The 25,599-nt window shown below is 45.9% G+C and overlaps 7 protein-coding genes across 7 annotated transcripts; 3 read left to right on the forward strand and 4 right to left on the reverse strand.

Moving 5' to 3' along the window:
* Window positions 1–899: 899 nt before the first annotated feature.
* Window positions 900–2,490, reverse strand: N7473_008567 (uncharacterized protein; the record flags this gene model as incomplete). Its single annotated transcript, XM_057154507.1, has 4 exons — window positions 2,268–2,490; window positions 2,021–2,209; window positions 979–1,956; window positions 900–941 (listed from the first exon to the last, which is right to left on the reverse strand). Exons 1-4 carry the CDS (start codon window positions 2,409–2,411, stop codon window positions 900–902), a joined length of 1,353 nt encoding a protein of 450 aa, XP_057005637.1. The 5' UTR covers window positions 2,412–2,490.
* Window positions 2,491–4,270: 1,780 nt separating this feature from the next.
* On the forward strand, window positions 4,271–7,580 carry N7473_008568 (uncharacterized protein; the record flags this gene model as incomplete). Its single annotated transcript, XM_057154508.1, has 16 exons — window positions 4,271–4,453; window positions 4,512–4,697; window positions 4,761–5,002; window positions 5,068–5,161; window positions 5,213–5,408; window positions 5,460–5,681; window positions 5,733–5,929; window positions 5,984–6,167; window positions 6,224–6,400; window positions 6,455–6,676; window positions 6,728–6,774; window positions 6,823–6,923; window positions 6,982–7,103; window positions 7,161–7,261; window positions 7,419–7,505; window positions 7,566–7,580. The coding sequence occupies 16 exons, from the start codon at window positions 4,271–4,273 to the stop codon at window positions 7,578–7,580; spliced, it is 2,376 nt and encodes a 791-aa protein (XP_057005638.1).
* A 122-nt stretch (window positions 7,581–7,702) lies between these two features.
* N7473_008569 (uncharacterized protein) lies at window positions 7,703–8,898 on the reverse strand (the record flags this gene model as incomplete). Its single annotated transcript, XM_057154509.1, has 6 exons — window positions 7,703–7,800; window positions 8,201–8,288; window positions 8,359–8,453; window positions 8,512–8,635; window positions 8,695–8,760; window positions 8,812–8,898. 6 exons carry the CDS (start codon window positions 8,896–8,898, stop codon window positions 7,703–7,705), a joined length of 558 nt encoding a protein of 185 aa, XP_057005639.1.
* Window positions 8,899–9,473: 575 nt separating this feature from the next.
* Window positions 9,474–11,385, reverse strand: N7473_008570 (uncharacterized protein; the record flags this gene model as incomplete). Its single annotated transcript, XM_057154510.1, has 6 exons — window positions 9,474–9,756; window positions 9,805–9,892; window positions 9,952–10,040; window positions 10,093–10,213; window positions 10,399–10,458; window positions 11,353–11,385. The coding sequence occupies 6 exons, from the start codon at window positions 11,383–11,385 to the stop codon at window positions 9,662–9,664; spliced, it is 486 nt and encodes a 161-aa protein (XP_057005640.1). The 3' UTR covers window positions 9,474–9,661.
* A 5,623-nt stretch (window positions 11,386–17,008) lies between these two features.
* Window positions 17,009–17,684, forward strand: N7473_008571 (glycoside hydrolase family 11 protein; the record flags this gene model as incomplete). Its single annotated transcript, XM_057154511.1, has 2 exons — window positions 17,009–17,226; window positions 17,276–17,684. The coding sequence occupies 2 exons, from the start codon at window positions 17,009–17,011 to the stop codon at window positions 17,682–17,684; spliced, it is 627 nt and encodes a 208-aa protein (XP_057005641.1).
* Window positions 17,685–21,856: 4,172 nt separating this feature from the next.
* Window positions 21,857–22,138, forward strand: N7473_008572 (uncharacterized protein; the record flags this gene model as incomplete). The annotated part of the gene is made up of 1 exon (XM_057154512.1): window positions 21,857–22,138. The coding sequence occupies one exon, from the start codon at window positions 21,857–21,859 to the stop codon at window positions 22,136–22,138; it is 282 nt and encodes a 93-aa protein (XP_057005642.1).
* A 564-nt stretch (window positions 22,139–22,702) lies between these two features.
* Window positions 22,703–25,072, reverse strand: N7473_008573 (Zn(II)2Cys6 transcription factor domain-containing protein). The gene is made up of 9 exons (XM_057154513.1): window positions 24,924–25,072; window positions 24,833–24,872; window positions 24,240–24,763; window positions 23,920–24,181; window positions 23,353–23,841; window positions 23,171–23,286; window positions 23,022–23,121; window positions 22,872–22,959; window positions 22,703–22,805 (listed from the first exon to the last, which is right to left on the reverse strand). The coding sequence occupies exons 1-9, from the start codon at window positions 24,960–24,962 to the stop codon at window positions 22,751–22,753; spliced, it is 1,713 nt and encodes a 570-aa protein (XP_057005643.1). The 5' UTR covers window positions 24,963–25,072; the 3' UTR covers window positions 22,703–22,750.
* Between the last annotated feature and the right edge of the window lie 527 nt (window positions 25,073–25,599).

Consider the following 25,599-nt stretch of genomic DNA (forward strand, 5'->3'; position numbering starts at 1 on the left):
TAAATATTATCTTATGTAACACGTTAGAACCATCGGTCTAGATGTTCGGATCAACTATATCTCCGTCGGTTGTCGGAGCTGAGGATCAGGCCAATGCATTGCTTTGGTGGACAAATTTCACCACGAATGTTCATCTTTAGACGATCTCATCGTTCGACTGTTCCGGCGAAGAGACTGGTTGGGGAACGACGCCTTGAAATAAGACATACACTGTTGCGTAGCAGATAGGTGTACTGGAATGGCTATTCTTTTCTAGTGAGTTCGATTTTGAACATGAAGAAACCGAAAATTGTTCATTTTTAATTCCCTTCATTGAAATCGACTTTTTGTCAAAAACGTTACGGCTTAAAGAGAACGCTCTCGTCTATTCTCGCGGTAAGATTATCATTAGACGTGGCTAGCACCTCGGATATACAATCGGCCACTAACTCCCAATGACTGCTACAACCACCTCCCGATCTAAACTTCACTCGCAAAATAATGCAAGGCGCCAAAAACAAGGCCGTCCCAAATCCAACCTGATGAAAAAAGCTTGTGAATATAGTAAGATGTGTGACGCAGACGTTTGTTTGGGTATACGGCTTCGGGAGACGGGCCAAATGTTTCTCCTGTCGGCGGATGGTGTAGGGGTTTGGGGGTTCCTTGGCACACAGCTAGTAGGTTACAGATCTTTCGGCCGGAAGGAAAAGAACGCTGGCACCCCAAGGACTCTTACTGTACAGTCGGTTGGTTGGTTGGTAGATGCCATTTACGCTGACCACTCGCTCGAGAGCCATATGCAGCATACGACTACTATATATATGTTTACGTACATGTAGGGTGTTCCACTTCCTGAAAAACGAATCTTACTGTACAGTACCACTCCATGTGCTGACACTGTATATTTTCGGCTACTCAGATTAGTCGAAAGGTTGTCCAGTCTGTGTCGTCATCGACCATTCCTATGTGGAGCAACTCATGGCAGAGGCATTCACCAACAAATCTAAATGAGCCGTCCGTGCCGTCAACCTTGCGAATAACGAAAGGAACATTGGCCCCCTTTATCACGCATATCATGTCGCCAACCTGGGCTGTCTCCGGGGCCCAGGTTACTCCTCCAGCTTTAGTGACAGCCAGTCTTCGGCCCACAGCGACTGATCGGATGGCTCTAAAGAAGCCCTCGTTATGCTCCGTGATCGTGGCCCCTGGGGCAATACCTCCCTCCTCGAGGGCCCCCTTCAACGCAGGTTCAGTCTTAGCACCGCTCTGTTGGGCGGCGATGAGAGCTAGAAAGGCAAAGTAGCACTGCCAAGTGGCTTTGCTCAGCCCGTCTGGTCGAACCTGCCAATCGTCGAACCACTGCATGAAATCGCGGATAATGTGCGTCCACGACTTGATGCGTGCCGGCGGGTTGGGAGTAGGCAAACTGTCGGGCATGGCCATAGTGCCTATCCAGACCCTATCATAGGCCTCTTTATCATCTCCCTTCGGACGCGGTTGGCGACCCGGAGTGGACTCGACACTTGTCTTCCCGCCCGTCAAGCTCATCCACTCTTCGTGGAGCTGTTTGAACCCTTGTACTTCCGATCGAAGCGTGGAAACGGCAGAAATGGTGTCAAAGATGCGACCTGCCAGCTTCAAAGCATTAGGGTCACTATCCTCCCAAAGTATGTCAGGGTTAGTCTTCCTTTTGCCTCCAAAAACTAGTCGGGGGCTAACCAAAGGCACAATGCGATCATCTAATCTAATTGAATAGTCAGGGACCCAGGAAGGGAGGCCGGTCACCCTGCTTCCCTGGCAGAATGCGTCGACGGATGAAAGCAAGTCAAGGCTCTGATCTTGGAGCAAACGCTGGACTGTAAAGGCACGGTAGGCTTCGGCTGTGGACAGGCTGTAGTCTGGACTGGCCAATGCTCTGCATTGGGGAACAGTGTGATCGTGACCCTCTCGTGCGCATGTCGAGTCGCAGCCATCACACTATCTCTTGTAAGAACTATGTTCATGCCTCCTCGGGCGTAACGAAACGAGGAAATTCACATACCCTTGGCGCCATATACTCCAGAGCCATAGCGTGGCATGGTTCCCCACCGGTGGTCATTATGGAGAGGGCAAGGAATATTTCGGCGGGCACGTGGCCTTCATCTTGCCGAAGACGTAAGTCGTTCTCGATATTTTCTGGTCCGATGTCGCCTCTGTCGTCCCCATTTTCTCCTGGGCTCGTCGGAACCTGCTGTTCACGCTAATCAGTCCCCTGAAAGTTTTGCTAACTGCGATAAGCTTCCACTAACGTCATTCACTCCGACCGTCTTGGACGAAACCTCACTGGCTGGCTCAGGACTATGCAGCCCCCGATCAAAATCCCTGTCAGAATCATAGTCGATGCTTCCGATACAAGACGACGAGTCATCTGCACTGCCTAAACAGTTCTGCATCCTTTCAACGGCCTCAATCCTGTTGCGAAGGTATGGCGTATCTTCTGGGCCATATTTGCCGTCGACGTGTGAAGTACAAATCTCTTCATACAGCCATAGACTAGATTCTAGATCTGTCGAGATACGACGAAACATGACCAATTCGTCTGAAGAGGCGATCTCGTCCGTATTCTTGTCCAAAAACTGCCGAATCGCTTTTTGTTGGAGATCGACTGCTTCCCACAACTTGGAGAACACGGCCGATCCGTCTTCCCGAGAGCCACCACCGCAGCTCTCGAGTACACACTCCAACAAGGTAATCACGGTCCTGTAGTAGTAATTGACGTGTTCCACCAAAGCATCCACCCGTGTGTTGGCGGAGCATACGGGTCCCAACCCTGCATGTTGCTCCCATTTTGTTTGCGCCCAGTTGATGGTCAACTTATGCATAAGAAGGGGGTCCGAGGTACCCAACCTCGCGAGCTCGTCTTTAGTAGCAGCGACGGGGACCTCCCCTAATGATACGGGACAATCAGTCCTGGGAAGGGCATAGAAGGCGAATACTTTGTCCAAGGGATTGGTGGACTCATATTCGCGTAGATCGTATGCCAGTCGATACGGATCTACTTTCCCAATTCTGAGTCCAAGGCGAGTCTGCATAGAGAGTTCGCAGAATAATAGCAGCCGCTTTGCCTCATCGAAGAACTCAACATGCTCGGATACAAAGCTTCTCATGACTGAACACGCCCAGCCTAGCGTTTCATAGGAGACGTACGGTCCAGTCAGAATATTGGGAGAGGGAAGCGATCCGCACAGGATTCTTGCATCTTTGGCGACAGCTGTTTCCACCACGCACCAGAGGCGACGGAAAATTGGGCGCTCAAGAAAGCGTACGAAGGATGTGATATTCTCAGACGATAGTACCTTAGACGAAGATCTGCCATGATTGATTTCTTCTACCATTCGTTGAACGACGGTGATAGCTCTGTTGCTGTCTCCATCGGCCTCACCAAGCCAAACTATCACGTTTGTAGCACGCCGGTAAATGCGGGGAATCATCTTCGCATGAGACGAACGCTCGATGACATTCTCCTGGTTGATACAGATTGTGTCAACCCAAAGCTTTACCGGCAGTCTCGCATGGCGGATTTGTCGAAGGGCGTCGCGAAGGCTGGTTGTGATCAGAAGTTTCTGACCTTCGCAAAAGAGAGGATGCCGAAATTCGTATGACTGCCTCAGTGGGGAATCGATCAATACTTTTTGGCCGGCCACGACTAAGTTTTCGTACTGAGACTCTATACCAGAGTAGGACAGTGCCCTGTAGGGAGGTAGCGTAAATGCATTGAGACGATAAGACTGAATATTGCATTCGAGAGCTGACGAGTCCGTTCCAGGAAGAAGCTCCAGTAGGCGGAAGTGGTCGGAAGTATTTAGATCTGTATAGGTGTATGTCGGGGTAGTGGAGTCAAATGTCAAGCGTTCGTTATCGCAAACGACTATGGCGGTGATACGCCGGCTCCCGTGGAGGGAAGGCATTGATTGCATGGCAATTATTGCACAGCGGGATTTATGCCCGACTGAACAAGATGAGGTTCACCCGAATTTGTGGGAACGCAGCAGGACACGTGGATACCAGGAGGAACGATGCGAGAGGAAGGGACCAGAACCACCCCTGACAGCTCCACTAAGCTTTTCAGGTTACAGACGGGCTCACCCTTCGGTGCCTACCTCAGCTCACCCCCACGTGATGAAAAACGGGGCTCAGCCCACCCAAGATTTCATTAATTCTAAAGTAGTTTAGCGCGCCGTAAATTATTTCGTTCGCACAATGTTTTTGAAAGATTTGAACTAGTTCTACATCCCCCAAAACCAGTTCCACGATGGCCGACCATAACGAAGATACTTCCTGGCTCGCTACGAGCGAGTTGAGGATTGAGGATCTTGTTGATCTTGATCTTTATGATCACTCTGAAAGTTCTAGAGAAATCCAGGCCCCTCACATACGTGCTTACGATGAGTTGATGCTTGAGCGGAGGGCTACTCGTGTTGGTGCGCATGAAGAAGTAAGATATATATGTTACCACCGCAGCTACTTTTGAACTACTTCTAAACTAGTTCTAGCACCCACCACTAACAATATTAACTAAATCCGGACGAATTTCTTCGTCTGCGCGTTATATTGAACATGTTGACTTTCTTCCTGAGTATCCGCGCACGGATAGTGATGGGTATGCCTATATTGTCTATCTAGATACTTCTGATCCAGAGAAACTTCGAACAAAGGAGGTTCATGACCGAATGAGAGATGTAAGTATAGCCAGAACTAGTTATGAACTAGCTCCTTAATAACTTTACTTATAAGAATTATAGATTCAATACTGCAAAAAGGTTGTTGGTACTTCGCAGGTTGTCTATTCGTCTTATCTCAACTACCAGACTCTTCGCACAGACCTTAGGTGTACTGGGGCTAAGGTTTGCCAATATCTTGGGTCTCAGCTACGTGATTTCCAACATAGCCATGTGAATGAAGAGCTATGGGATAGTATCCAGGAGACCCGAGCTTCTATCGAGGACGCAAGAACTCTTACACATAGTCAGAGACAAGCAATTGCGTAAGCCCTTGCTCTACTAGAACAAATTTAATAGCTCTCTAAACTAATTATAATTCTTCTTCTAGACTTGTTGATGCAGCGAAGAAGAGGTTTGCCCAAAGGAAAGCCTGTCGCAGTCATACACAAACATGCCATCTTGTGTTCCGCGAAGGGCGCCCAGTAAGTCTAGGAGACTAAACAAGTTCAGGAACTAGTTACTAACTAGTTTAGGATATCCATGGGGTTATTACCTATTTTCTTGCGTGTATCCACGGAAGATTTGCAGTACGGGATCATTACTACTTACCTATCATGAAGGAAGGTGTAGACTTCGAGTATATGCGTCAGCTTTGCACGAATACCGCAGAATTTGCCTATGAGGACTGCGCAGTAGTAGAGCAGCAAGTCTCGCGAAAAACAACATGTGGTAAGCAAGCCAGAGCTAGTTCTGAACTGGTTTATAACTAATTCTATTAAGGCCAAGTTCATCCCCAAGGAGAGGCTCAGTTAGTCCGGACTGAATGTGAAGTTCGTTTCAAGATCTTCCAGCCAATCAATCTCTTAGAGAACCCATTCGTTATCTTCCTCTCATCTGGAATACATTGCCATATTCCACCACCGCCGAGCCGGCCGCCAAGATCGATATTAGGGGAGGTTCTTGAGCTAATCAAACGCATGCAAAGTCCTGACCTTACAACAAGTAAGAACTAGCTATATCATTCTCGGAACTAGTTCACTAACTTCGTTCTAGGCCTCTTTCTGCGTAGTCCTGAACTTCGCGACTTCTGCAAGTCATACCGTGGAGAAACTCTCTCTCAGATCCACGCAAGCTTTGCGAACTATGACCGTATTAGGGCGCTTATATTAAAGCAAAGGATACTAGCCTATCCTGAAGGCAGAGATCTTAAAGGAGTTTATTGGAAGTATACAAACGATCCCGAATGGCGCGTAAGTTACTTCCTTAACTAGCTTATAACTAGCCACGAACTAATTTCTATCTAGGAATATACTCGGGGGATTTACAACGTTCCCTATAATGATGGAGTAATTATTCTATGCGCACTAGACTCACAGATTAAGCTTCTTGCATCTGTTAAGTCTTTTGAGGTTGATATGTCGTATAAACGTACGAAGGGTGAATTTAACGAAGTGATCTTTGCAATGTTTCACGAGAAGCATGGAAAAGGTAAGTTAAAATCCTTAACTAGTTCCCTATAAACTAGAACTAATTATTATGTCTAGTTATTACTCTTGCACGTGCTTTTGTAAACCGGCAGGATAAATATACCTATAAGAAGCTTTTTGAGGTCCTCTTTGAGCGTGTGGAAACAGTGACTGGATTTCCAATCCGCTTCTACTATCTACATAGCGAAGGCTTAAGGGCAATTGTGATGGATATGGACCAAGGCCAGTTCGTTGGTAAGAAAGAGTATACCTTAATCTTGCTAGGAGCTAGCTCTGAACTAGTTCTAGGTCTTGGTCTCTACCTTCAAAGGCGTGATCCAGAAAATCGAGAGTGGACATGGCAGTTACGCAATATTATCCTTTTCTGCCATATCCACTTTAAACGTACAGTACGAAAGATGGTTCCTTCTGAATTTGGGCGTGTTCATTCCTCTGGTCAAACACGTCTAAATAGTCTCCTCACAAGCCCAACAAGTGAGGAGTATTTTGAGTTGATCAACGTCATTAAAGGTAGGAAATATAGGTAAACTAGTTTCAAACTAGTTGCTAACTAGCTCCTAGAGCTCGAACCACGCTTCTTTGACTGGGCTGAACATAAGGCACATGAGGTAATTGCAGCAGGTCTTTGTAAGGCTTGCTCACTAATGAGGCCTGAGTTCTGGGATGAAGTACAGAACTCTACTAATGCGGTTGAGCAATCTCATAATAAATCCTACTCCATGGGAAAGTACGAGACGTTACTTGGGGCAATTCAAGGGTAAGTGAACTAATTCTAATTTACCTAGAATTAGTTCTTATAACTAAATTTTCTACAGATCTCGTATTCTAGATCAACGGGATATGGATCAGTATACTGCTCGCGAACGACATGATCTCCGACATGGATATCGGTCTGCTGATATAAGGTCACGTTACGCAAACCATATGACAAATGAACGTAAGTAAACTAGTTTATGTGATAAGAGAGCTAGTCCCTAAGTAATTTTCAATCTAGTTCGGTATACCGCACGTCAAGAGCAGCAATTGCAAGCTAGTCTTGAAGAAAGAAACGAACAACAACATCAGATTCTTGAGAGATCAAGCTCCTCAGGCTTTGTACGAAGAAGAAGAGGGTCTTATACCACAAGGTCAAGATCTCGGACACCTATACAAGCTTCACCACGTCGTGCGCTATCTCAAATCTCATCGCGAGCAAGGTATGAACTAGTTTAGGAGCGATAAGAATTAGTTCTACTTACACTAGATTATCTAGTTCTCCATTATCACGATCTCAACGAAGTCAATCATTCACTTCAACAATCCGGCCGCCAAGTTCACCAGTGCCTTCTATCGCATTACCGTAAGACTGATAATGCAAGCTTCTACTTAAAGAACTACTTACTAACTAGTTCGCATCTAGTTCTTTACCGCATAGTCTTATACGTCTCGCGACAGCAAATCATCAGGCAACCCTAGCTCGTCCATCTCCACAACCACTATCTCCAGTTTTATCGCTATTACCTATAGTTCCTTCAGTACCAGAGATCCCACCAGAGATCATCGCTGCACAACTCGAGGTATCTCGATATCTTCAGTCTCAAGCACAGCTGCAAGCAGCTGAGATTGAGCAACGGATGCGAAGGGAATTAGAAGAACTAGTTAGGAGCTAGTTCTTTTACTTCTATAAAGCCTTCTTCAACAGAAGACTTAGTGATATCAGAGTATTTATTCAATGTGTTATTATAGACAAGGTTTTGTTTTATAGTTACTATATCAATTCAGAATTTCTTTACGTTTAAATTCAATAATAAAATCAAAGACAAAATCAAAGACAAGAACTAATTCCCTAGGTACTCAAGCTAGTTTAGCATAGAGTTTAGGCCTCATCAAGCTCCTCAATAATCTCCTTATCAACATCCATCTCATCCTCATCACGAGGATCAGCAAATAACTGCCAATGCTCACAGGTATCCTTAACCGATTCATGACAGCATTCTAGAACTAGTTAGTAAATGAATAAAACTAGTTATACTTGAGGTAAATCATTTAACTTACCCTTCTGCTTTCCATCAAGGATACACTGTTCACAAGGAATTGGGAGGCCCTCATCCTTAACCATCTTTTTCATCATAGTCACAAGAACCTATAGCTAGTTTAGTATAATGTAGAACTAGCTTAGATATATCAGAGACTTATTCAGAGTATAGACTTACACCTTTGCCATCCTTACGAAGCGGAAGGTCTAGTAACTTCGTATGATCATCTGCATGGCGGATATCGTAATCTGCGATTATTTGTATATAGAATGCTATTTTTTATTAGTTATAGAACTAGTTATAGACTAGTTCTAGGACCTCATTACTCACCAATTGCTTTTGCCTCCTCAGGCTTCGTTGGGCGGCCGCCTCTTTGACCTGAAGTTTCAAGGGTCATCTGAGTATGCATCTTTGCAATATGCTTACGTAGATGGTTCGTAGTTTGAAATTGATGCTAGAAGTAGTAAGAATTAGTTTAGAGCTCTATAAAATTAGTTTATTTTAGGGACTTACCCCATTTGTACAACCCTGAACCCGGCAATACACCTCACCAATGAATAACTCCCCATTTCCATTTTCCTAGAAACTAGTTAGTAACTGGTTCTTAAGTAGTTCTGAAATTTCCCATACATTTAGTGGCAGGTTAGGCAGCTCAAGATCATCTTTTGAAAGCAACCGGTAGCGCTGGTACGCCGAATGCTTCTTTACCTGAGACATAGCGCTGTTGAATGAATAAGAGAGAGAAAGAAGGTGATTTAGAACGAGATAGTTCTTGTATGAATTCTAAGTTATCAGAGGATCTAAAGCAGCTTTATAATTAATTAACCCTCTAGTAGTTTTCGTGGTTAATAGCTACGTATAGTTCTAGTCGGTAGAGATAGTGAATCCTGAGGATGAAAGAAAGCCATCTTGTTGACCAATTAAACTATAGAACTGGTTTCTAGGTGCTGAAGACTAGTTTTCTTCATTGATTCAGTTCTTTGTTTGAATAGACGTAGAAAGTTCGGTGGCTTATAACCTTGCATTAATCTTTGTGGTTAATGGATGCGTATGACTCTTGACTATAGAGATAGTGAATCCCGAGGATGAAAGAAAGCCATCACGTTGACCAATTAAGCTATTGAACTGGTTTTTGGGAGCTGAAGACTAGTTTCTTTCATTGATTCAGTTCTTTGTTTGAACAGGCGTGGAGAGTTCGGTGGCTTATAACCTTGTATTGATCTTTGTGGTTGATGGATACGCGTAATTCTAGACCATGGAGATAGTAAATCCAGAGGATGAAAGGAAGGTATCCGGCAAGTTAATTAAATTAATGACCGAATAAGAACTAGTTCGTGACTAGTTCTGAGATATCAGTTTTGAACGCTATGTCAAACTCCCTAAGGTATTAAGAATAATCAAAACCACTATGCAACCTTGCCTATGCAGAAAAAATCAACCTTGCCCGGAAAATCAAGAACTAGTTCGTGACTAGTTCGGTTTATGCCTCGTCATCCTGTTGAGTAGGCTGCTGACGCGGTTTAGCAAACAGTTCGAAATGCTCGCAGGTAAGCTTCGAGTCCTCATGGCAGCACACTAGAACTAATTAGTAGCTAGTTTTTAATAGATTAGAGAGTAACTCACTCTTGGAATTATTTCTAACTCTGCACTCCTCACAAGGAACCGAGTAGCCAAGCTCTCGAACCATTTTCTTCATCTGCGTCATATTGACCTAGAATTCGGAGGTCAGAGAACTAGTTCAGAGCTAGTTTAGTAAGAGTCAAAACTTACCATGCCATTTTCCTTGATAGGGAGGGGGGGACGGTTATCATCGCTGGCATGAATGGCATCATATGTATCCATGATATCCTTATAGAATACTATAATAAGTTAGTGAACTAGTTCTGGGAGTTTAGAACTAGTTCTACTCACGCTGTGCCTGGGAGATTTCCGCGATAGTAGAACGACCACCCTTAGCCTTAGTCTCAAGGGTGATTTCTGGGTGATCACGGCCGTAATGCTTGCGGAGGGTGTTGGTAGAGGAGAAGCAGTTCTGTAAAACTAGTTAGTAGCTAGTTTTATGATTTTGAGCAGGGATTTTCCAGAACTAGTTCTATGGCATCAGAACTAGCTCCAGAATTTTCAAGTCAGACTGATTTAGAAATTCTAGAGCTAGTTCTGATCCCATAGAACTAGTTCTGAATGATATAAAGTGAGAGAAGAGGTAAGAGTACTTACCGAGTTCTCACAGCCAGAGACACGGCAGTACCTCTCACCCACATAGAGGGAGGCCTTGCCCTGTAAGAGGTCAGTAACTAGGTCTGAAGGGGGAGGGAGCTAGTTCTTACATCAGTAATAACTAGACCACGGCAGGAATCGCGACTCTCCAGGTTCGATTCGACTCGGGACCGCCAAGACTCAGGTTCAGGTTCCAGATTTTTGGAGTCGCGATCCGACTCCAACTTTTTTAGAGTCGAACCTCCAGGTTCGATTCGGAACCTCAGGTTCCTCAAACAGAGCAAACATGATTTATGAAAAATACCACATGTTCTAGATACGTTTCGGATAGTATTATATAGTCTATGTCAGGTATATATTGTTATATGATAAATCTATATAATGATGTAGTGAATATATAATATGTCCGTTTCGTCCGGTTAGATTGTTTCCAGGTTTGTAGCGTAATTAATTAGCGGTGGTTATAGTGGAAAAATTGCGGTGAAGCTTGTAGGGTCGAAGATATATATTCATGTCGACTACTACTACTACGACTTTACCACGACTAAGATAAATGATTTACGGTCGCATTTTTTTCAAATATTAATGTCTACCGTAGACCTATCAATACTTCACGTAGAAAACTAATATTTCTTAACATATAGTGATATCTAGTAGTGTATACTAACCTATAACGTATAACGGGGGAATATTACGCATAATTACTAAGAGAATTATCTATCTAAAATAGGAAATTCCTTGGCAAAATTATGCAAATCAGGTTCCTGCAGGTGTGAATCGAATCGAACCTGAGGTTCCCAGGTTCGACTCCAGGTTCCAATAGTTAGAACCTGGGAACCTCCAGGTTCGACTCCAGGTACGGATTATTGGAACCTGAGTCGGACCACGCCGAGGTCTAGTAATAACAAGGTCTGGGAGGTTCAGCTCGGCCTTGGGCAGCTCTGAGTAGCGTACCCATTCAGCGATCTTTTTCAGGTCGCCTGCCATTTTGGCTGCCGGAAACTGGTTCTGAACTGGTTTTGAGGTTGATTTGAGTGGTAAATGTAAGCGTGGTGTGGTAGTATGTGAGGATCCAGGAATTTCGGTGCGGTGTATGAGTATGTAAGGGTGTAAGTTAGAAAGTGGGGCAGTGGAGAAAGGTGAGCTGAGCTTTGGGCCGAGTGCCAAGAAGGGTGAGCCGAGCTTTTTCCTAAGGGTGAGCCGACATGTACGCTCCTTTTCTTTTCCGTGCTCCCCACTTCAAAAATCGCGCCGAGCCTGCTGCTGGTTCGCTGCTTCCCCCTCGCTCGTCTTGGTTTAGCGTACAAGAATCTTGCTCTAGTCTGTCTACGTGTTGTGATTGGTTTTGTGTTTGGGGTTATAGAGGAAGGCTCTCTTAACGAATTCGGTTGCCGTCTTCCGCGAATCTTACGATCCTATGATTCGGCTAAGACTGATTGTTGCAGAATAGCAATCAGAAGAGGGCGTGGAAAGAACAGGTAGCAAATGAGGAAAAAGCCAGAAAAGACTGGCGAATGAAGAATAAGAATTTGGTTCGTACTATCCGACGCCAAAATTTGGTCACAGAAAAGGACTTGGAACGGGCTGGAAAGAGCGAGATGGCACAATCTGAAGATGACGCCACACTCGAGGGCGAGATAACTGCAAATAATCAGCAAATAGACGATTAGAAATAGATTTGATCCTCCGAGCCTTAGGATCGATATTTCCTCACTGGGGCTGGAGGTGACACTAGGAACCACGCCTCTTGTGGCTTCACGATTTAGCTCTTTAGAAAAAGAAAACAATGAGCACAGGTTACAGTAGGTTGCGAAACCGGTGCAACCGCCTCCACTCTTCGAGTGTTTTTCTAGGCCCACTGCTAAGAGACTCTAGAACACATTAGGAATAGCCCCGGAATATTATATTCCTGTACCAGCCTCTATACTATTATTTACTTTCATTAAATACGGTGCCTTGTCTCGTAACTGTATTAGCAATCCAAGGAAACTATAATTTTCCATAGAAAAGCAAACACATCAAACACTAGATCTAAGCATTGCCTTAAGAACCTAGCAACCCAACCTACAGGTAGGGGATTCACTTAGTGGTAACACTTAGTGATTGACTTACTTGGCGCGCACTTCTGGCACGTTCTGCAAGATACTAAACAGGATCCAATCCGCAGTAAGACCTCGCGAGGCAACGGTACGATTGAGAGATACTCTTGGAATCCGCAGTTGGAAACTAGGCAAGTATAACCCGTGGATATTCTAACTCAGTGACTAGTCGGCACCGCGTAACACGAGGCTACGATCCGCGAACCGACCCTCCACGAACCTTACAACCCGCTAAGCCTGTATGACTCTGTCGATCTGACTCAATTAGGCGTATATACCACTTATAAATTATACGTTATTTAAGTTAGTTAACGTGATTCACAAGCGAGCGGATCACACAAGCGAGCGGATCACCCCACCCAAAATCGCGTCTTCCTACCACCCTACCTAATTCAACCGCCTACTATGCCACCAATTCGAACTGAATCTTCGCAGAAATCGGCCAATCAGGAGGGCAGGATCCTACTAGCCCTTGATGATATTAAAAATAGCCGTGTCAAATCTATTCGTGCAGCAGCGAAGCTATACGATATACCCTACAGCACACTATATGCGCGTCTTAATCACCGAGTATCGCGCGATGACACACGCGCAAACTCGCATAAATTGACCGAATTAGAAGAAGATTCGCTTATTCAATGGATTTTCTCAATGGATTCGCGTGGAGCAGCGCCTAGGCGTGCTACTGTACGAGAAATAGCCGATATTCTTCTTGCAGCGCGTGGAATTACCCCTCCGCCGACTGTTGGTATCAATTAGGTATCAAATTTTATTAAACGACGTGATGAGATTCGAACACGCTTCTCTAGGCGATATGACTACCAGCGCGCTCTTAACGAGGATCCAAAGGCTATAAAAGAGTGGTTTTTGACGGTGCAACGCGCGATTGATGAGAACGGTATCCAACCTGAGGATATCTACAACTTTGACGAGACTGGATTCGCAATGGGCCTTATATCATCGCAAACGGTGGTTACACGAGCAGAATACTACGGTCGGCGATCAATCCTCCAGCCAGGTAATCGCGAATGGGTCACTGCGATCGAAACGATATGCGCTGATGGCTATTCGCTGCCGCCCTGCATTATATTCAAAGGCTCGGTTTATATCGCTGGTTGGTTTGAAACAAATCTCCCTAGGGATTGGCGAATCGAGGTATCGAGTAATGGCTGGACTACCAATGACATCGGCCTTCGCTGGCTCTAAAAGATCTTTATTCCATACACCAATTCGCGTGTACGAGGGCGATTTCGGCTATTGATCCTTGACGGGCACGGTAGCCATCTTACACCTCAATTCGATCGAATCTGTGCCGAAAATGATATTATACCACTCTGCATGCCTTCGCATTCGTCTCACTTGCTTCAACCGCTTGATGTTGGGTGCTTTGCAGTGCTAAAGCGTGCCTACGGTTGCTTTGTGAGCGATTTAGCCCGTACTGGCTATAATCACATCGATAAGCTTGATTTTCTTGCAGACTATCCACGCGCAAGGGCAGAAGCTTTTCAGCCGAATATCGTTCAAAGCAGCTTTGCAGCTACTAGTATCGTACCAGTTAATGCTGACAGAGTGCTTTCTAAGCTAAATATTTCCCTCCGAACGCCTTCACCACCATCAAGCCGACCAAGCAGCAGATCTAGCGAATTCACACCAGAAACGCCTAAAACAGTAGCCCAGCTACAAAAGCAGGCTAAAATGATGAAAGATCTAATAGATCGGCGGTCAAAAAGCCCTCCAAGCCCGTTAAAATTAGTGGTTGATCAGATTCTTAAGGGCCACTATCGAGCGTTACACCACACTGCGCTACTACTGAAGGAGAACGCCGATCTGCGCGCATCAAATGAAAAGAAACGCCAAAAGCGCACTCGATCGACTAGACGGATTACACACGAAGGGGGCCTAACAATTGAAGAGGGCCTACAGCTAGCTCAGCAGCCAATTCAGCCAGTAGAAGCTGATAAGGTAGTATCGCATGAGGAGGTCGATCTGCCTAATCAGCCGATTCAACCGGCCAGGAGGGCTCCGCCTACCTGCAGTGGATGTGGAGTGACAGGGCATAGGATTACTTCATGTAAAAATCGAATTATCTAGTTAAATTAATGGGTCTTGGTGAAGATAATCAATTTTGAAATTTTGCAATGGGGGTAGGTGATCCGCTCGCTTGTGTGATCCGCTCGCTTGTGAATCACGTTAACTAGTTAGTGGTTAGCTAACTAGTCTAACTGGGGTAGTCAGTATCCGGCCATACAGACCCATACTCGGTGTTCTGCACTGAATATCACAACTATATATTTTAATATATATTACGTAGTTATTACTAGCCTCTGGCACTTACTATTAATATAACGTCACCACTACTTTAAACACACACTTCTTAAAGTAGGATGAATCTAACAATCAATTCAACTAACGTAATTCACAAGCGAATACATCGGAAAACGCCATCGCGCCCTACTTTTTCCATTCCAACCACCAACTATGCCACCAGTTCGCAGTCAAAATTCTCTAAATTCTATCAATCAAGAGGATAGAATCCAGCTCTCGATTGAAGCCTATCAGAACAAAGAAATTCCGTCGATTAAGGAAGCTGCGCGCCTATTTCGAGTGCCTTATACAACTCTCCAACGTCGGCTGAATGGCTAAATATTTCGCCCTGAAAAACGCGCAAATAGTCATAAATTGACTCTTGAAGAAGAGCAATCGCTCCTACAATAGATTCTATCTATGGATCTGCCCCTACAACATCAATAGTAAGGGAAATGGCCAATGTTCTATTAGGGAGCGTGGTGGTCAGACCGTTGGCGTCAATTGAGCTACCCCACTATGTTAAGCGCCATCCAGAGGTCAAATCGCGGTATTCCCGTCGGTTTGACTACCAGAGAGCAAAATGCGAAGACCCACGAGTCATAAAACCATGGTTTGAGCTCATAAGACGTACAGTTGACGAGAACGGCATCCAACCCGAGGATATTCACAATTTTGACGAAACTGGATTCGCGATGGGCCTTAATCTCTACTGCTAAAGTAGTTACAAGAGCCAAATTCTACGGTCGGAGATCGATTCTACAATCAGGGAATCGTGAATGGGTCAAATCAATTGAATGCGTGAATTCGACGGGCTTTGTACTCCCACCATGCATAATCTTCAAAGCAAGAATCTAGGTCTAAAGCCTAGTATGATGACCTACCTCCTGGTTGGAGAATCAAAATCAGCGATACTGGGTGGACTACAGACGAAATTGGGCTTCAATGGCTAAAATTGCAATTTATCCCTATGACTACTAGTCGTATAAGGTGTAAATTTCGACTTCTAATTCTTAATGGCCACCACGGCAGTCACTTGACCCCCCATTTTGATCGATTATGCTCAAAAAACGACATTATTCCGATTTGCATGCCTCCGCATTCGTGTCATCTATTAAAGCCTTTAGATGTAGGCTGTTTTGCCCCCTTGAAGCGCGAATATAGGGGGGATGATTGAGGCTAAAGCACGGTGCAACGTCACCATATCGACAAGCTCGATTTCCTTATGGCTTTCGCAAGGCTTGTACAGAGGCTTTTAAACCAGAGACTGTCAAAAATGCTTTCGCTGCGGCTGGTTTAGTCCCATACGAGCTAGATCGAGTCATTTCAAAGCTTGATGTTCAACTGCGAACACCGATTAGCATAATTATAATCATTTTAAGTGAAAATACACATTGCGAATATTCGACGAATTTTCATAGACTTGCGAATACATTATTCGCAATCTCAATTCGCAATTACGAATATTCGCAGCAGCCCTACATTTTCTTTCTGGGTAGATCAGTCAGTGTCACACAGTTTAGTTTATCCTGTTTATTATCCATGGAAATCCATGGATTTTATGGATACTGCCGCAGCCTAGGGTGGAGGGTGGACTGACCTTTTCCGTTCTCGGTAGTGTTAAAACTAAGGTCAAAAGCTCGAGTTAAATAGCACTAGGTTACGGAGACAAGAGAGTCACGATCAGCTAAAGTGCACAGGGTCTTTTCTAACTGCTAGCAGTAATCATGACTTCTGAGCTGGCAAAATTTCTGTGGGGAACCCGTGAAGAATCCCCACTTCCCCGCCTCCACACTTTTTACCCAACTATTAGCCAACTGCAGTTCTTTTAGCCAACTGCAGTCCCTTTAGCCAACTGCGGTCCTTTTAGCCAACTGCAGTTTTTTAGCCAACTGCACTCCTTTTAGCCAACTGCACTCCTTTTAGCCAACTGCAGCCCTTTTAGCCAACTACAGTGCTGAGACCGGTAGCTACACCGTAGACCCCGAACTATAGAGCTGTCCCTAGAAACAGGCTCAAAAACAAGCTCTAATCGTTCAACTACCAAAGGTCACGCGGCAAAACGCACATATCCGAACCGCTTCGCCTTGCGGTTAAAAAGGATAAATAGTCATCTTCGCAGAATAAAAATAGAGGTAGAACGGACTCGCGGCTTCTCTTCCAACTTCACACATCCATTCACTAGCATTCAATTCTCATCAATCATCATGAAGGTCACTGCAGCTTTTGCAGGCCTCTTGGCCACGACACTGGCCGCCCCTGCCACCGATCTAGTGACGCGAAGTATCAACTACGTCCAGAACTACAACGGCAACCTTGGTGCCTTCAGCTACAACGAGGGTGCCGGAACATTTTCTATGTACTGGCAGCAAGGAGTCAGCAACGATTTCGTCGTTGGTTTAGGCAGGAGCACTGGTTCCTCTAAGTAGATGGCCATATCCTTTCACATAAGTCTAGGATCTAACGTTTATTAGCCCTATCACCTACTCTGCCTCCTATAGCGCCTCTGGTGGCTCGTACCTCGCTGTGTACGGCTGGGTCAACTCTCCTCAGGCTGAATACTACGTCGTCGAGGCCTATGGTAATTACAACCCTTGCAGCTCGGGCTCGGCTACAAACCTTGGTACCGTGTCCTCTGATGGAGGCACCTACCAAGTCTGCACCGACACTCGGATTAACCAGCCATCGATCACGGGAACGAGCACGTTCACGCAATTCTTCTCCGTTCGACAGGGCTCGCGCACATCTGGAACGGTGACTATTGCCAACCATTTCAACTTCTGGGCGAAGCACGGCTTCGGCAACAGCAACTTCAATTACCAGGTCGTGGCGGTAGAGGCATGGAGTGGTACTGGCACCGCTAGTGTCACGGTCTCAGCTTAGGAGATGAGGGGCTTAGTGGTCAAAAGACTTGAAAGCCGAGCTCTCTTTTAAGTGGTGTGATGATCGGACTAGGGGTTTAGCGGTTTCAAATGTCGAGACCGTATATAGTGTGGCGGGGCGGAGCTGTCGGCGGCCGCGTTTTCAACTCACACAGACAATTGACTCTCGTTTTCTCCGATTTTGAAGTGTTTTATAATAGTATTCACCCTATATTTGATTAAAGATAGCCTTATTCTCTAGGCCAGCCGGCTTTTTACCCCTATCCTAATTTACATTTTCTACCAACTACCTCTTTGAAGCTATTCACAACACCCTTCCGCTCCTATCTACACAATACAGTGGCTGACCATCTTCTCTAGTCCCCTATCTGAATTCTGACTCCTTGCAAACAGCCGAAGAACTAGCAGCAATTAGAAGATATAACGTATTAGGATTGAAAGAGTCTTATGTCATAGTATAGTAACATGGTACAGTTAGCAAGGCTTGTTGGAGGGCTATTGCATTGAATGGCAGGCGGGCTCTTGGCGTCCAAGAAGATGACGTAGCGGGCACGCAATAGGTGATACGGCGGCCGGTGTCTAGGTCAGTTGGCGGAATAGACTGGAGAATTAGACGATGATGATCCGCGGCTAAATGCTGTAGAAGTAATCGTGTCAGATCAGCAGGGTCTTGGGGACCCCGCAAGTCAGGGTCTTGGGGCCCCGCACGTCGGATTTCCTCCCTCATACACTGAAGAATCGCGCAACTATACCATATTAGTCAGCAGCCGGGCATGCCCGGCAGATTGCCAGGATCGTCGGTATGTACAGTAACAACTCAGGCTCGTTATAATTCCATTGGTTGGGTCGTTCGTACTGGTCACCTTTTCCAGGCTCGAACAAATTGTATGCTTAGTGATAGTCGTGCTCATAAGTTAACCAATGTACCACTAAGAATCCTTCTGATCTACCTACTTCACCTTTCGTACGCATTCTGTATGCGTTCCTACAAATCCGCAGGACTCGGTAATTCTTAACCCGAAGTCCCGATTCCTCTAGTAAGGCCACCTTAACGAGACCCTCGCACAGATGGAGTTAATCTTTTCTTTAATCAATCATATATTTGTTTTTCCTTTATTGATTCCGTTACTCCTATCCGCTAAGATGCATACTAATCATTATATGGGATTCTAGCTCTTTAGAGCAGCAGATGATGTGGGGCTAGGTGTTCAAAGTTTTGCAAAGTAACTGTATTGAACTTACAAGCTAATACATTTATGTAATTTTCTTGTAATCTAATTCAGAGGCAATACAGGTCATATTGACAGGGGTACGCCGGAAAATTCCCATAATAGACTAGTGCATCTTGGCAGTGGGACTAAAGAATCTCTCAAAGAGTGGAGGAAGGTGCACCAGTTTGGAGACGCACTGTATTCTCGGAAAGCAAAAGTCAATTGATTCATGTAGATTGATGTAGATAATCTAGTTGGAAAACACCCCTGGATCCCACCCACCGCCCCTCGGCGGTCACGACACCGGAGCCCCAGCCTAACGCAAGAAGGCGTACACCAAGCAAGGGATGTTACAGGGAGGATCGAAATCAGTTTCACCACTTGCACATAGAGATTCTTTCTCGAACCCACTCTTGAAACCACTAAATCATTTAAAGTTACCCTACCCCTGACTCGTGTTCTTGGCAGTAATCTGATACAGCTGTAAATTACAACTTAAAAATAGCCTACGTAATAAGCCTGTATAGTCTCAACGGCTTCTAGAACGTTTATCCTGCAAACGAGGCAAACAGAAGGGGGCTTCCCAAGTCACTCTCACTTGGCCACGTTCGCATCTCCGTCTGTTAATTTCTCAACGTGAGAAGTCCCTTAAACAAGCCAGGTGTACTTCTAGTACTGTACGGGCAGGTTAAGTATATTGGTTAGTGTAACAGGCATGGTCTTCATATTAGGACCGGGATTTGCTGGACTATGACTAGAGGAAATTGCTGACGTTGAATCTTATTGCAACGTTTAGAACCTTCACGAGAACGATGAGTGCTAACTCGAATCGTGATGACTATGACCTTCAAACCTATGATTCCCACTCTGTCGATCACTACTAGCAAAATACCCCTACACCAGGATACTTCGGTTGCACGCCTACATCGAGCGGCTGATTCAGCCCTTCACCCGACTCTTCCACCGAGGACGGTCCGGAAGACTTGTCCCAAACTAAGACGGAAAGTCCTAGATTGCTCTAGCTATCCGAGTGGCACAACGGAATACTAGACGATAAGCTTCCGGCAAATTATATCCAGTATACGATTAAGTGGAAGGTTATAGTGAATAAGAAAGTGATCTCTCGAGACACAGAGGAGGACGTAGCTCTGACACTAAGCGCTTACTAGCCGATAACCCTGAAGTGTAAGTTAGAGAAGTTGTTAGAGGGAAAGGCCTTATATAAAGGATAGGTAAGATCTGTCGACATGAGTGGGTGCATAAGCCCATGCTATCGAACTTGACAGAATGCGACGGAACGTCCACGTGACGATGATCTTCAACGATTGACATCAACAGATTGCACACATGACGAAAGAGCTTCAACACTCTATATTTCTTCTGATTTCTATGAGATTCTAGTCTGACGTATTGCCTTGATTTCATGAAGTTATAAATATTGCCTGTTTTCCATAGCTAGTTGAATCAAGTTTAATGATTGTGATGAAGTTGGAGCATTCTTCTATCATAAGTTAACTTCCGATTCTGAGCCGAATCGTACGACCTGACTTGACCTATACGATTCTTCGCCAATCGTATACTGATTTGACCAACCGTGCACACTCGCTTGCTTGTGCACGCCGAAGGATTTATGCTGACGTCGTAAATCCGACAAGATCTGATAATACAGTAATTGTTGTATTAGTGAATAATCGCTCTTAACGCGACCTGATAAAGCGATTTAACTATCTTAATATTGACTAGGCTACCGTTAAAAAATAGCTGCTTCGGTGGGGTACGCTATTTCTTCAGAGTAAAAAATTAAGGTTAAGTATTACCTTTAAATTCGTTGAGGATAACTGTCTCTGTAGAACTATCTCTAGTAGGGTCGAGAAGAGAGGTAGGTCGTCTGTCACGAAACGGATACTCAACGAGCGAGACGCTTAACTAGATACTAAAGAGTATATATCTAGGCAAGAATCCGTTTAGCAGGCTATATACAACCTTATACGTTGTCCTTCCTCCTTATACTATCTTAGCCTATATTGTTAGCAAGACCCTTATAGGAAGAAACACTATACGCTACGAAGCTATTATCTTAAGCATCTTATTGCCTTTATAGAGAAGGGAGGTACTTTAGAGTCTTATAGCAACGTCCTTAATAGTTTTCGTGAAGAGCTATATTTAGAAGAGCGCCAAAGACTAGAGAGCTAACAGTCTAAGAACAAGATAGGCGGTTCCTAGGGAGGCTCTCTTCCGATAAACATTAACATTAATAGGATGCCCCCTTCCTCTCAAACGCAGGTCCCTAGCTCAGCCGCGATTCCAGCCCAGGCCCAAGTACAGAATAATCTCAATATTCCCGGATTACGAGATGTGGCCGTCAAACAATACACTGCGTGGCATGAGGCCAATGTTGAGGATGACGCTTTGAAGGCTCAATTTCGGCAAGCGCGTGATGTAGCATTAGCCAATAGGCTAGATCTTAAACTGATTCATAATGACCAAAATCCATCATTCTTTGTCGAGAAAGGGATTATGGTAGGTATCGCACGCCAGTTTGTTAGAGGCATTGTTTTCTGGGTTCGGTCTCTAGATAGTGTGCCGCAAACCGAAGAGGCTTCGCTGGTGGTATCCTGAAGAATTTAGGCGTCAAAAATATTCAAGACGGCGTTGGTATAGCTATTAGGTTGGATTTTAACTTGCGATTTGATATATTCCCTTGATATTCTGACGAGTGCGGTAGACATGCAAGGAGATAAAGAAACCTATGAATCCTCGTATTCGATGATATACAGTCATTCTCGAAATCGGCTTGACCAGTACACACTCACACTCTCTCTTCCAGCCCCACCGCCAAGACCTTAGCGCAGATCATTCATTGAGCTGGCTGCATCAAACTGAGGGGCTCGGTTTGCCGGTGGAGACGGCGGCTGCGAAGCTAATGTTGGACGAAATACACCCGCCTTTGCCTCGCCTGCCGATGGACCAGAATGCATACATTTATGGAAGCATCGGCGAACACCAGATCGTGATTGCTAGCTTACCGACTGGCGCAAATGGCACCACATCAGCTGCAACGGTTGGGATGCAGTTGCTGTCTAGTTTTCACGCCATCCGCTTCGGTTTTATGGTTGGTATCGGTGGCGGAGTACCAAACACCAAGGCAGACATTCGACTCGGAGATATTGTCGTGAGCCAGCCGACGGACACTTCTGGGGGCGTGATCCAGTACGATTTGGGTAAAGCGCTAAGCGGCGGCTAATTCAAGCGAACTGGAATACTTAATCTGTTAACCGCTCTCGCGACTCTCCAAGCAAATCACCTCACAGAAGATAGCCGGATCGTCGAATTTGTTTCCAACCTACAAGCCAAAATCGCGCCCCACAAAGCTGCCGCATTCACGCGACCGACGCGAGAGGACTGTCTTTTCTAATCAGAATATGACTATATCGCATCCGATACGTGTATAGATTGCGATCGATCTGATCAACAGTACCCCAGCTGCAAGAGATACACTAGCAGATTCTAGTGAGTGAATTTCTATAGTGGTTCCTAAATAGTTCGAATCGATTGCTAAATATTCTTTTACATCATAGTTCACCGCTTTGACGTCCCATTGGACCTAACAGCTGTTCCAGTGATTGCAAATTTTGTGGGAAGGCAAGGCGAGCTAGACTAACTCTGGCAGTATCTACGGCCCATAGATTCCCAGTCACGACAGGTTGCAATTATTCATAGGCTTGGGGGGATGGGATAACCTCATGTCAGGTATATCGTAACAGTACGCTTAGCAGATTATAAAGAACTATTAGGGTAAAAGAGTTAGGGTTTTACTTGCTACCAAATCGAATGAAAAATATCACACTGGTTAGCATTACTCCTCCACCCAGTCAACATCCCAGTCCACCTTCATCGCATTCACAATCCATCTAAGAAACGGTCAGCGCCTTCCAGTAGTTAAAAGCACGGCGGAAAGGAAGCTAAAGGGAACTCACGTTGTAGGCCAGCCTTCCTCTCTCTCTACGGTTCTCAGAATGCGAACCAACAGTCGCCTTTCTTCATCGACATTCATAAACGAGGAAACTTGATCGATCCCAGAATCGTCATATCAGTCTCAATAGATACGAGGGACCAACTGGACTTACAGGTAAAAATAGCATGACACATGGTGAAAATAGCCGGAACGTTGGTTGGGTCTGTGAGACAAATTCCGCAAAGCGACCTGGCATGCAAAAGGACCTTTCTCTGCGCCCCCATGAGTAAGGATACGAACATGCTACTTGCGGGTACGGACCTCAAGTTGCTGTCTTGCTCTAAGAAACCCGAATTCTCCAATAGTAATCTTCCGTGTCTGCGGATGATGAACATCGAGCAGGATTCGCGCGGCCAGGGACTGTGTCGCAGCCATTGCTACCGTTCGATCGTGGTTAGCGAAAATAGGTTCTCTTGTGGAGATTCACCCCACGTAGAACACACCGTGCCATTCGCTTCCGAACCATATCTCTGGGAACCATCTCCCTTGTTCCGGTTCCCGATCATTACACGCTACCGGTAGAAAACTCTTCGGTTTATTGGCCTCCCACATGTCTACCGCCTGCACCAATCCATTCCATGCCTCTTTCCCCTCAGTCGGCGTCATCTCAAGCGACCTCGTTCCAAAGCAGAAATCAGCAACCTGGCCCAGAATCCATGTTATCCAGTGGCACCATTCTGACTCCTCCTCTACCGTCGGCATCACGCCAGCAGCCGGGGATGACAATCTGACTTCGATGTTGGAGCCGGAGATGTCGAACTTCAGCGGTTGCCGGTAGACACAGGCGGGGTAGATTGATTGTCGAAAAAAACACCAAAATGCCGCCCATTTCAGCCCGGAGCCTGAAGCGGCCCAGGGATTGCGGATCGTGGAGGTGACCATTGCCGATACGCCTCTAAGATGGTGCTCGTAATCCCGGCCGCTGTCGGAAACTGCACCAGAAACACGACATCAGACAACACGCCAACGAACAGCACGAAAACAGTGGAAAGGTGTTCAGGCTGACTCACCATTCAGATGCTCGTACAGTCTTAGCAAGACCAAGGCTGCGAGTAGGGTATCATCAGTCGCAGCGTTGGGATCACCCAGCGCGGGTATCAGCAACCCGATACACTGTTTGTGATAATCCTCCGCAATAGCGGAATCCCAGCTTCCCAAGCAGCAAAGATGCCGCGCTGCCAAACACGAGACCGCCTTCAGAAGGATTGGAGAGCGACGTGCAAGATGTGGCACCGTGATAGTGAAGTGTCGATCGGCGTCAGAGAACCGCACCTAGATTCAAGCAAACGTGAGTCCATTATCAGTCAATGTAGAAACGGGTATTACGCACCCATTTTGCCAGACGGCGCACATAGTGCTGGAGCAAAGTTTCCTCTTCTGTGGATACAGTGAACGGGGGTATGGAGCCATGTGTAGTGGGCGACGCAGCTTTGACGTCGCTATGGTCGAGGTGAAGTTGGATTCCCTGCAGGGTCTGAACATCGAAGGGGGCCGACGCAGTTAGGTCAGCCACTCCACGTGGAGCGGTCCCTTCAGCGAGCGATGTGGGTACGGTGACACTTGAAACAACTGTTGATGGAGTGGTTGGTATACCTATTACTCCCAAATCAGGTGAGCTGCTGACGCTCTGCGTAGGAGGAGCAGCCACTATGGGAGATCGATCAACATTGTCCCGCACGTCGTTCAGGATTGGTAACTGCGCCGGGACACTAGTACCAGGTGAGGCTCTTTGAAATGATTTGTCGTAAATCGTGGTCCGTCTTGGACGCGCGGGTTGGGCCTCAGAATTGTTAGGCCGGAGGCAGTTTCGGCCACCAATCCGACATCTCCAGCAAATGGGTTTTTCTTCATCGCCTAAAAGGAAAAAAGGGATCGCAGGTCAGCGCGATAGTTGCAGCACCCGCAGGCTCTGGAGACACCGACATTTCAGATGACGTTGGCGACAGGTATAACTGATATGAGTCTAACGGTCAGTGTGACGGTACAAGCCAGGAAGATTGAGACAATGTCGCACCATCCGGTTCTCGACCTTCTTTGAGTGGTCTCCATCCATTTCTCTTTCTCCAAGTGTTCGGGTAGGGGTACTTGCTACCAAATCGAATGAGGCGATGGTCTGACAGTGACGAACAAGTCTTGATGCATCAGCAAACTGCGGGACTGATGTCATGCAGGAAAAGCTAAGAGTGGATCCAGTAGCCCAAATCCCGGTACTGCCAACCTTGACCGCCTCGCCTAACTGGCGGTTGAGGAAGGCAGACCACGTCTGGATGTTACTGCTGTCAGCCGTTCTCGAGGGCAACTGAGCTCCGTGCCGAGGGAAATAGGGCGCGATAACCAAAGGCCGAGCTGCGAGTCAAAGAGGCAGCGACAAGGGTCAGAAGCATGAGTTTCGGGGTTCAGAATGTGCATCCATCCGGGTGCTCAAGCTGTGGGGGCGCATGTCAAGAGATGTTGGGAACCGTGGGATGAGCAAGCTTTCCCCTAGATTTCCTGCTTCCCCGCACTCAAGTTAATCCCTCTACCCATATTCAACCTTAATTAACAAGTTTTACAACTCAAATCTCCCAGTTAGACGTACTATTGGATGATTTGCGTGCTGATGCAGGGTAGTTAGCTAATACAAGCCATGTCAGAAGTGGGCCCAGAACAATAATGTCTGCTGTGCGACCCATCCTTGCGGGGAATACCGA

This window comes from Penicillium subrubescens (assembly GCF_028828155.1).
Source record: "Penicillium subrubescens strain IBT 31985 chromosome Unknown utg000006l_segment0_segment0, whole genome shotgun sequence".
Classification (NCBI taxonomy): Eukaryota; Fungi; Ascomycota; class Eurotiomycetes; order Eurotiales; family Aspergillaceae; genus Penicillium; species Penicillium subrubescens.